Source organism: Thermobia domestica, chromosome 1 (assembly GCF_964235325.1).
Source record: "Thermobia domestica chromosome 1, izTheDome1.hap1.1, whole genome shotgun sequence".
Taxonomy (NCBI): domain Eukaryota; kingdom Metazoa; phylum Arthropoda; class Insecta; order Zygentoma; family Lepismatidae; genus Thermobia; species Thermobia domestica.
Window position 1 is genome coordinate 371,507,521 of NC_137454.1, and position 12,462 is coordinate 371,519,982.

At 36.6% G+C, this 12,462-nt stretch overlaps 1 protein-coding gene across 2 annotated transcripts in view; it reads left to right on the forward strand.

Annotated features, from left to right (window-relative positions):
• The first annotated feature begins 821 nt into the window (after positions 1–821).
• Positions 822–12,462, forward strand: part of LOC145664327 (prostaglandin E2 receptor EP4 subtype) — a 219,749-nt gene continuing 208,108 nt past the window's right edge. Inside the window, exon 1 of one of the 2 annotated variants that reach the window (XM_081730942.1) lies at positions 822–2,576. In XM_081730942.1, the coding sequence (XP_081587068.1) occupies positions 2,163–2,576 (414 nt within the window). In that variant the 5' untranslated portion in view covers positions 822–2,162. The remainder of the gene's footprint in view (positions 2,577–12,462) is intronic. The other variant, XM_081730949.1, reaches the window with a different exon arrangement.

The window sequence follows — 12,462 nt, forward strand, 5'->3', positions numbered from 1 at the left end:
CTGGAATCGAACCAGTGATCCCTCACACCAAAGGTGAGCGCTATACCCTGGACCATCATGCCCTCCCTCCAATATTTATGAATGATAAAGAAGGTGAAGAGAAGAGCACTCCGAGAATTCTTGTTCCAAACAGGCCTCAGATTCGATTCCCGGTGGTGACACTTGGTCGAAAAAGAGCAAAAGCTTTTTCAGGCCAACCACCCTGAGTAACGGTTTTCTGGGCTTACCTCATTTCCACCCGGCAAATGCCGGGATGGGACCTAACATACAGGTCCCAGGCCGCGTCCTTCCTTCCCCAATCCTTCCTTTCTTCCTTCCACTTCCTAATGGTGTGATTGACAAGGAACGTCATCCCTCACATGTGAAGGAATAATGTGGCCATAGAGGCCGAAAGCCCAAAAATCTAATTCCTAACCTAATCCCTTGTTCCAAACACTGTATTTATATGTTACGTAGCGCACGACCCGACATCGAACGAGCGAACTTGCACTTCAGCGGTATGCAATACTGCAGCGCATAACAAACCTCTAGCTTTTGTGTATGACATAATAACCATTATTGCTTCATCATTATTATTCACCTCCTGATGAGGAAGTTAGTTCAAGGCAAATTGGAAATTCAATCATCTGTAATCGTTGTTATTCTTTTGTCATTCGGATATCCTGAACTGAGAAATACCTCTTCTTTAAATTAAAAAAAGGAAAGCATAAGGAACAAAATAGAAGAGAAAAATAAACCAAAGTTAAGGGGGAAAAAAGGCAAAACATCAATCGTTGTTCACAGCGCATACCCATCAGCGCAATCCAGTGTTCGTCGGGAGGCTAATCTGTTTGAGAAGACCTGCACTTTGGCGCACGGTATACCGTCTTTTCTCGATTATCCCGACGTGACGATCATGCTTTGCCTGCTGGTCAGTTTCTCAACCAAGATCTCGCTAGTAGCACTTCCAGTGGAACATTTCTCCGGGACAGCTGCCGAGGAGATACACTCCCTCGCTTCCTCATTTGATCTTGGTACTGCCAACGACATTTGCGTATAAACAAACGTCAACTAAAGCGGTGGGAAGAAAACTTATTAGTAACATCTTCTGTCCAAAAGGTCGTTTATCGGTCTTTTAAATATGGGGTAAGACTATTTCGAATAGAGAGATATATTAACATAAGCCAACTATTTATCAATCAGCTTCTTGGCATGGGATCGACAGTGCACAAACTCACCCTCAGCAAACCACGTGTAGAGAAATCTTTCTGGAACGAGCGTCGAACTATTTCGTAAGAACTTTGATCCTTCTTCTGTTGACTCTGTGATAATAGAAGTCCAAGACGATGGTGGCTACTCAGTTCTCTGTTTTTCTACTCTCCACGCAAAACTTTCAAACAAAACTCGGAGAATTCGGGACAGCAAAAGTGTGACTACGAAAAACAGAAAGAAAATAAGATACTTAATTTTAGTGAACAATTAAACAGAAGTTACTCTAAAATTTCAAAACAAAACAGATATAGTTGTGGAGCAATTACAAATAAACTAACTGTGATAGTAGTTTTACCAAAGTGAACAGGTTACCACGAACCAAAAAATAAGTGTCCCCAACAGTGACTGAAACTTATTTCCAATTGTCCAAACTGTAATTAATTGACTACCTTGTGTGAAGTAAGTTAATAGGTCTCTTAGATTCAAACAAGTGACTCTGAAGAGTTAAATTACACTACTAAAATAGCAAGTTCTTGTATTAATTTAACACAAATAACGGAGTGGCTTTTTAGCACAAACTCAAGAAATAGTTCCAAACACGTGAGTCAACTAGAGGTGAAATAAAAAGTGCGTAACTCTCTAAGAGGGAAGGAAGTGTCTTAAATAGATGAACAATAGTTAAAGTGCAACGTAGAAAGTGATAAAAGTGAAGTAAAATAAGTGTGATTAGATAACGAAAAATACCAAAACTATCTTGTAATTAAAGTGTAGAAGAATGTTGCTGAGTTTTTATATAAAGCAAGCGAGATAATTAATTGTCACTGCATAATAAGTGAGCGTTCTAAGTGTGTTAATACCAAACCAAATTATCATTCCTGATATCGAATTTGAATGATCGATCTCTCATTATATATAATTTTATCCCGTGCAATTTATTTGAAATTTTCAAAGTATCAAATAATTAGATAAACATGTTTGACAACGAAACGTCAATGTACGAAAACGCCTCCTGTGGCCAAAATGTGACAGCAATTCCTATGAGCAACAAACATTCAGTACTTATAGGAATATATTTTATTATATACTTAATAGGAGCATTTGGTAATATCGCCGCATTGTATATATTGGCCCAAAATGAAACGTTGCGCAACAAAAAACAGACTTTAATGCTGAAATGTCTTATGTGGAACGACCTAATTGCCCTCCTCGGCATGCTGGTCCAAATGCTCATTAAATCTTACTTATCTGCGGACTTGATCCATGAACATTGGTCGTGTGTATTTCGGGTTCTCTGGAGGATATTTGGACTTGGGTCCGGTGTTGTGGCCATTGTAATGGCTGTAGAGCGATGGCTGGCTCTTACGCATCCATTCCTCTATCAGAAGGTAAGTGAATAAAAATGCATGATTTTCTTACATTCCCGATTAGTCTAGGTGACTGTTACTGTGGTCCTTGAGCTCTGTCATTGTAGTTCTCTTAGTATTGAATAGTAACTGAAATGGCCATTCTTTGCACGGGGAGAATAGGTTTGTGAAAACTATTTGAATCTCCTTTCTACCCGCTTTAGATACACATTTCAAAAATGAAAAATGAAATGAAATCTTTGAGTTTTACGTCCCACGGTTATGCCGGTTAGGCTAAAGGAGACGGTGATGATGAGTAATGAATGAAATGGTGGAATGAAAAAAGTGGGAGGAAACGGGAGAACCCCGAAAAAACCCACGCACACGGTGTTTGTCCACCACAAAGTTCACTTGGCGGGGGCTGGGATCGAACCCGGGACCCCAAGCACCAGAGGTGAATGCTCTACCACTTTTTTTTTAACTTCCTGACTTATTTTCTACTACAACCACTTTTCAGGACTACTAGACACACCACTGAGCCACCGCGTCCCATACAAATTTCACTGAAAATGTAATGATAAAAACGCATAAGATTTTTGGCATAAATTTTAAACCGTCTACACCCCATAGGATTCGCTCTTTAATCGTGGTGACATAATAATAATAATAATAATAATAATAATAATAATAATAATAATAATAATAATAATAATAATAATAATAATAATAATAATAATATTTTTTTAAAAAATCTTTAAGTTTTACCTTCCACGGTTATGCCGGTGAGGCTAAAGGAAATGATGATGATAAGAAATTAATGAAATGAACAAAGTGGGAGGAAACAGGAGAACTCCGATAAAACCTACGCACACAGTGTTTCTCCACCACAAGGCTCACTTGGGGCGAGTTGGTTTCGAACCACGGACCCCAGGAATTAGAGATGAGGGCTCTACCACTGAGTCACCTCAGCCCCCAGTAATAATAACAAAATAACTTGAGGTAGGCATTAATTATGCTCCAAAATTTATTCCAAATGGGTCAGATATTTTCCCGTGATGCGATCACAAACAACAAACAAAGTAGTTTCTAACGTTAAAAAAAAAAAAAAGAAAAGAAAAGAAAAAAAAATAGGATTAGGAATTACATTTCTGGGCTTTCGGCATCTTTGCTCATGTTAGCACGTCACGTATGACGGATGACATTCCTCGGCGATCACATTATCCGAGGAGTGTAGGGATGTGCAGGAGATGAGACGAGACATAATTTTCCTGACAAAATTCGAGTCGAAACACAGCTCTTCCAACATAGAAATATAAATTTTTCGAGTCGAGACATCACATTTTCGAGACGAGATAACCTCATATCTTGTCTCGTGCACATCCCTAGAGGAAGGGAAGAAAGAAGGGAAGCGGTCTGGGACCTACATGTTTGGTACCATCCCGGCATTTGCCTAGAATAAGTGAGGAAAACCTCACACAGGATAGCTGGCATGAGAAAGATTTTACACTTTTTTTTTTTTGACGGAGGGCCCCTACCGTAAATCGAATTCGGGACCGCTCGCACCAAACACAAACACGTTAGCGATTACGCTACGCGGGGCCACAAGGAAAGAAAAGAGAAGGAAAAACTAGAAAATGTTCCGTTCCTCCATTAAAACGGTAGTTTTCAGAAACGCTAGGACACGTTTCTACTTATTTTTGATGAGGAATTCCTATACCGAGTTTCATCGTCCTAACGTGTAGAGTCTGCGAAATGCTCTACTATTCACATAAATTTTGAACCCTCTATCTCTCTTAGGATATACCTTTTAATTAAAATGATATGACGATAATCTAGTTCTCGGTAGACACTAACAATTCCGAAATTCATTTCAAACTGTTCAACCATTTCCTCATAAAGCAATCACAAATAACAAATAAATGCTTTCACTGTGTCGAAATATATATATATATATATATATATATATATATATATATATATATATATATAGATATATATATATATATATATATATAGATATAGATATAGATATATATATAGATATATATATAGATATATATATATATATATAGTGTTTCAAAACAATACCGACAATGTTTGGGAAGTGATTTCTAACACCAAGATAAAACAAAAAGTATAGACCAACCTGAGTGCACAAATGCTTCTTTTTGGTGTTACAGGCTGCCGAAAACAGGAAAAAAAAAATGAACTTTAAAGTTCCATAGCTCCAAAAGTATGGGACCTACCATAGCTGGGTCAAGATTTTATTTACGAACTAACATGTGCGATATCCAAAAATATGTTTCAGAATCCTAAAGAACTTACGAAGCATTTTTTATACAAAGAATTTGACTACGGGCATATAATTTAAAGCCCTCTCCAATTACCTCTATAAAAATTGTTGCGGGAGAACCTTAGGATTCTGAAACAGATTTTTGAATAGGGCACATATTAGTTCCTAAGTGAAATCTTGACCCGACTACGATAGGTCTCATAGTTTTGAAACTATGGACCTTAAAAGTTGATTTTTTAAAATGTTTTTGGCAGCCTATAGCTCCGAAAGGAAGTATTTGTGCACCCAGGATGGTCTATACTTTTTGACTTATCTTGGTGTCAGGAATCACCTCCCAAACGTTGTCGGTGTTGTTTTGAATCACCCTATATATATATATATATATATATATATATATATATATATATATATATATATAGATAGATAGATAGATAGATAGATAGATAGATATAGATATAGATATATAGATATATACTATCCCTTTTTCTCATCAAAACAGTAATATTTGGAAAACGCAAGACACGTTTCCGCTTATTTTTTTTATCTGATGATGTTTATTTATCAAGTTCTATCTTCCTAACTTGACTAGGTAGTGAGATACTCACTTTTTCGCATAAATTTTTAATTGTCCATTATCCCTTTAGGACATGTTTTTTTTTTTTTTTTAATCAAATTTACATGATAAAACCCGCTTAGATGTAGGTGATAAATATATTTCAAAACTCATTTCAAACGGTTCAGTTGTTTTCCCGTGATTCGATCTCATACAAAGCCACTTCATTTTTCTGTATTTAATAAGTCAAAAAAAATTTAAATCAAATCCAAGTGAAAAGCGTATCAGATAATGTAATTGAAAAATCTTTAAAAGTATTACAAAATAAATCTTTCCGTCCTACAAATTTTACCCTCTGGACGAAACGAGGCAAATGATTAATTAAAATGAAGAGTTATAAAAGGGATCGATGGAATGAGAATATAGAAAGATAAGGGAGAATCTGAAGAAAACTCATAGACTGGATGTTGTCTATCATAAACTCATCAAATGAGGTATACTATATATAAATTGCAATAGCTTATATACTGTAGATGTATTATTATAAGAAATCTTGATAACCTTTAATTATTAGAAGATTATATTTTTATTTCATTAATCTATATCTATTTATCTATCTATTTAAATGAAAGTGACTATGTGACTCAATAACTCTTGAATTACACGACTGTTCTCGATCAAATTTTCAACATAGATGAAGTTCGGGCAAGGTTTGGTTTATATCATTTCACTTTGACGGTAGCTACAACTTAGGGGAGGAGGAGAGGGAAGATACATATATATATATATATATATATATATATATATATATATATATATATATATATATATATATATATATATATATATATATATATATATATATATATATATATATGATCAAAATTGACCGATATTAGTGCCGAATCCATAGTTTTCGGTGTCACTGAGATGAACAGTGACACTTCCGATGCCGTTCTAATACAAATTCAACCCACAATAGTAATATTTACTTTTTATTTATGTACATAATTTATTATTTGTGATTTTTTCATTTTACTTTATTTGTTTCTGTCGATTTAAATTTTTATTTTAACTAGTGGTGGGCACAAAACCAGTGTTTCAGTTTTCGGTTTTTAGGAAAACCGAAATCAGTTTTTGAAAATTTTCAAAAAGCCGGTTTTTCACCGAAATTGGTTTTCAGTGAAACCGGTTCGGTTTTCTCCGAAACTGTTTATTGATTTTCTCCAAAACCGGTTCAATTTTTCACCTGATCCGGTTTCGGTTTTCTTTTAAAACGGTTTCCGGTGTTTTTCCAAAATTGGTTCTATTTCTAACGAGAATAATGCTTCGTTGTTCTCCGGAAACCAAATCCGCTTCCACAGGAACAATTTTGTGTTTCCCTAAAGTTTTCACCGGAACCAGTTTAGGTAAAAACCGAAATGTCGGTTTTTCGGATTTCGATTTTTCTAGAAGCCGGGTTCCAGTTTTTATAAAAAGCGGTTTAACCCAACCCTAATTTTAACCCAGTGAAGCGGGTAACTGATGCTAGTAGCTTCCTAGATGTATTATCATAAGACTTCTGGATATTCTTTAGTACTAGAAGGTATTATTTTCTTTCGTTAATACCAATATAAACTTAAAGGAATTTTAGTTAATACAGTATTATTTCAAAAATATACGCATACTCGTAAATGCTCAAAACATAAAATAAATAAATTCGGTTACGACAGGGGTAGGAGCAGGGTGGTCCATAAAACATAAAGACAAAAAGAGACATGAAATCTTTCAGTTTAACGTCCCACGATTATGCCTGTTAGGTGAAGGGAGACGAATGATCAAAAGGAATGAATGATGATGGAAGAATTAGTGGAATCAGAATGTAGGAGGAAACGAGAGTACCTCCAGAAAACCCACTGATACCAGGTTGTCGACCACAAACTTACTTACCCGAGGATCGAACCATTGACCGCAACTACCAGAGATAAGTGTTCTACTACTGAGCCACCGTACGCCCCAGACTAAGTGTTTCCTACTTGAAGAAAGTTTGAGAAACTCCTTAAATCGAGGTTTCTCAACCTGTGGTTACGTATACTACCGCACTGAGAAAAATCCGTTCTCCGGATAGAGGTATATTGTATGTACAAATATACGGAATCCTTTTGCTTAGTACAGAAATCAGTACGGAGCATACGTTATCCGTATGCTACATAGGCAGTGCCCTTAGATGTTACATCATGCCGTTGCAGGATGTCTAATATCTAACAGTCTTCCTTATATTACATACATATATGTATGGCACCTTCGTCAGCTATATGTTACATACGTCCATCTGTATGTGAGATCCTGAGCGCTTATATTGTTTCATACGGAAAGTACGTATAGATAGAACACTTATACGGAAAGTATTATAAAACATGCGTTTTCCGTTATATGTTTGCTGTACGTTAAGTCCAGGAACTACGGGACATATACATGTAACATACGTTTCTACGTACGCCACATAGGATTTTTTTCTCAGTATGTGGTACGCCAACTCAGTTTAGTGATACATACGACTTATGGTGATATTATTAATTAATATGTTTGAGTGGTACATCAGTGTGTTGGGAGAGTAGGAAGATGTGTTAAGTGCCTTAGTAGGTACCGGTTCATGGCCAAGGGCGCCGATTTCTCTGTAAATTTGGGGGGGGGGCATTCAGATGCAGAAGGTATATATATATGAGGATTTTAAGACAAATTGCATTCAAATTATGCCAAATATTGTATATTCATAAATACAATACGGGGGCCCACATGAACTTTGGGGGCCCGGGCCCCCAGGATCGGCACCCTTGTTCATGGCAATATGAAAACAAATTAAAAGAAGAAAGAATTGTATTCAGTGTGTGTGGTTATGTTCTTTTACGATTTTGCTGGATTATATGAAGTATTCGTTTGTATTGCCTAAATTTTATGTATGTGTTTATATTGATGTCATTTTCAGTAAAAATCGTATTTGGTATTATCGTACATGCCTAGTGGTATATTTTGATAATGATTTGTTTACAGTATGGATATAAAACTTATTTATATATGAAAATGTTTATGTGCAGTTAGGCCTATCTAGTAAGCCTAACGTTTGATGCAAATTTCTTATTGAAATATCTACTGTAGCACCTACAAGAAATTTAAATACATGTAACACAGTGGAACAGGTTTAAAAAACCGCCGGGTCTACTTGATCACTGTCAAGTATGGTCCTCGATTTGATACCTATTTACGAGCAAGTTTCTGAATAATTTATGTATAAATAGTTTATGATGTATAAGTAAATAAAGAAGTACTTCATTTGTATAAAACACACAATTTACGGGATTTCTTCTTCGGAAAATAATTAATATGAAACACAAAGCAGACAATGATCCTCGTTATTTTCTGAAGGTACTTAACCTGTTCTTTTCTCTGTGGTCCTTTGACATGGATCTTGCACATACGAACAACATTTCTTAAACGAAAATGAAATCTTTCAGCTTAACGTCCCACGAGTATGTCCTTTAGGCTAAGGGAGACGATGATTAAAGCAATTGAATGATGGTGGAAGAAATGGTGGAATGAGAATGTGAGAGGAAACGGGGGTTCTCCGAGAAAACCCACGGACACGATGTTGTCCACCACTTCTTAACTGATAGCATGTAAAATAAACTGCAACTTCCTGTTTGGAGTTTGTGCTTGCAGCTGTTAAAGTTCATTTGATTTTTTTTTAACTTTATTGTGGATAGGAATTGTTAGAAGGTTTTAAAAGATTAGAAGATTTAAAAAAGAAAGAAAGAAGACATCTGGAAGTCATCCGTCATAAAATATCAAGAAAGCAGAGCATTCTTGCTTCGCAATCTTGAGTTTAAAGATTGGAATTATGTGATCAGCCATCCTGACACAGAGCTTTACCAAAAGTGTTTCCCAATTTCATCAGAAAGCTGTTGGGATGATACCTTTCAGTAAGGAGCTGTTCGACTTTTTTCCACTTGATTTCTCGTTGTTACTGTGTTGTTCTTGCTGTTGATCGTTGAATGGATTTTACCTTAAATTGATCGCACTTGCATCAAACTCGTCAATTTCGGTTGATTTTCATAAAACATATAAAGATCTCAAGTCACTGTTAAATCTGATGCAAAATTTAATATCACCATCATCATCATAGGAATTCTGCCATTACTGGCAAATCACTTGATGCAACTGAGAAGCTTCCATGCTTCGCGGTGTTCCGCTAACCTCTTCGTCTTCACGTATGTTTTTATTCTGTTTTTATATCGTCCATTAATTGTAGTCGTCTTCGCCCCCTTCCTCCCTTTCCTGCCACCATACCCTTTAGCATGTCACTCGCGATACAGTTCCTTCTTAGCCAATGTCCCAACCAGTTTCTCTTCCTCTTCTTAATAATATCTAAAATTGTTCTTTTCTCTCACACCATCTCTAACACCCTCTGATTTTTTTCCGCTTGACACAGCGAATTATTTCCATTCTTCTCTACACCCACATTTCAAAAGCTTCCGGTCGTTTGTCATTATTTTTGCGTTATGTCCATGTTTCTGACCCGTACAGTACCCTACCCCACACGAAGCTTTTTATGAGTCTTTTTCTCAACTCTTTGTTCAAGGTCCCACAAATAAAGCCCTAATTTCCTAAAGCAGTGATGCTCAAACAGCAGCCCGTAAGTATGTTTCTCCCACTTTGTGAAATTATATGACACGGTGGCTCAGTGGTAGAGCGTTCACCTCTGGTGCATGGGGTCCCGGGTTCAAACCCTGCTCCCGCCAAGTGAACTTTGTTGTGGACAAACAACGTGTGCGTGGGTTTTCTCGGGGTTCTCCCGTTTCCTCCCACTTTCTTCATTCCACCATTTCATTCATTTCTCATAATCACCGTCTCCTTTAGCCTAACCGGCATAACCGTGGGACGTAAAACTCAAAGATTTCATTTCATTTTTTGAATTGTACTGGTCAGGACTTCAATTCCTGAATATTTCTGTTTCCAGGTTATATCCGAATGGTTGCCTGGACAGTCCTATTCCTGGATTGTTCAGGCGAAACATACTTGACAGTTGGAAAACCCAATTGTTAAAGATTAATAACATAAAGTATTGCAGATAAGAAGTTGTTTATTCAAAAATATAGAATTGTATTGGAAACAGCTTGTAATTACTGCATATCTTCTTGTAAAATTCTTACACTCCCCCCAGGAATCCCAACAGCAGCATGCTTCCTTGAAGAAAGTTTTGGGTACTGCAATACAGACTATCGCGCAGCCTGAATATTTTTCGGCGTACGAGCACTTTTAGGTCGGCCAGATTATTATTTTTTTCTCAAAGCCAAAAACGTTGTTCGGAAATTCTCGACCCATTACAAGATAGTCTTCCGATCATTAAAATTTTCATTACGTGGAATATCAAACTTTTAGCAAAATGCTTTAGCACTGTAATAACAAAACTGTTGCTTTAAAAAAAATCGACTGCGTACAAGCGATGAGAGATCCTGACTAAACCATATAGTGGTCGAAAACGGAAGGACAGAAGTGTTCATAGGTTTTCTTAAGAAAATTTCCCTCGACTGACACAAATTTTCCCTTTTCTTAGCAAATTTTCCCTAGTTCGTTGTGTGTGTCCAATTCCTACGTGACAAGTTATATGATAAGATTAATTTAGCTACATTAAAGGAAACGCTATTTGTTTTATTTATTTGGGTTTTGCTTTTTCCTTCACTTATTTTTAACAAGGGGCCGCGGTGGCTCACGGTACAGCGTTCACCTCTGGTGTGTGAGGTCCCTGATTCAATCTCAACTCGCACCAACTGGACTTTGTGGTGGACAAACACAGTGTTCGTGGGTTTTCATGGGGTTCTCTCATTTCCTCCCACTTTCTTCATTCCACCATTGGATTAATTTCTCATCATCACCGTTTCGTTTAGCCTTGCCGGCATAAGCATGGAACGTAAAATTGAAAGATTTTTATTTTTAACAAAAAAAAAAAAAAAAAAAAAATACACCCAGTCAACGATATGCACAAATTATGCTACTCTGAACACACACAAACTTACACAAACTATTGTTATTGTATTGGGTTATTTCTGAAGAACAAAGAAAAAATTAAGCATTTATATTAGTTAATCAGTCAGCACCAGAATTCCCATGGATTTTTCACGTTTTATCTAAAAGTTCCCTTTTTTTTCCTTTTTGCTAAATTTTACCTACGAAATTTCCCTAGATTAGGGAGAACACTGCAGGACAGTGATGAGTGCAAGCGACAACCCCCCAGTTCACTCGTCCCTCTACTGACAGCCTACAACCAATCAAAAAGTGGGATTTTTATTTTGTAATATTGACAATACAATTGCTGCGTCATTTCAACATACAACAGAACAGAGAAATTCAAATCAAAACAAAGTAATTACAAACAGTTTTCAATATCATTTTATATTTTTGAAGAAATAAATTTTCTATCTGCTCCTTATTCTATTAGGCTTTAAAATGTGGGAGCTGTTATTGGATCACCCTGTATAAGTTTGAGATTTTTGTGTTTTGCATCTTTATGCAACGCCAAGGTTATGAGGGAACAGATCCACTATTAACATGTGCTCCGAAACGGGGCTTGGATGAGGTCCTGGCAGTCAGTGCATAGATCATCATACAGAATCATCCCTCACCTTCTAGGCCGTTCATTACCTCACTATCTTGCCTGTTACGGTCCATTAGCATGCAGTTGGATCACATCACCTACCACGCAGGGCTGCACTCACTGGGTGGGGTCCACCAGGCCCAGACCCCCCAAAATTTCCCAACTCAACATACATTTGTACACGTTTTCAATAAAATTATAGTTGTTTAACAGGGGAATGATTCATGGATCATGAAAATGTTGATCTTATACACTACGTTATCTGTGCTGTTTCTCTTATAAAAATAATCTAGTTTTATCATTGTTTTCTGAAAATATAGATGGAAGTATTTTACAAGTACTTATCGCCTTTTCGGGTGCAGAATAATACCCGTTCAATACTACATAGAAATAGTGGCTTGTAGTATTGAAAATCTTTACACGGTTATGCCGGTTAGGCTAAAGGAGACGGTAA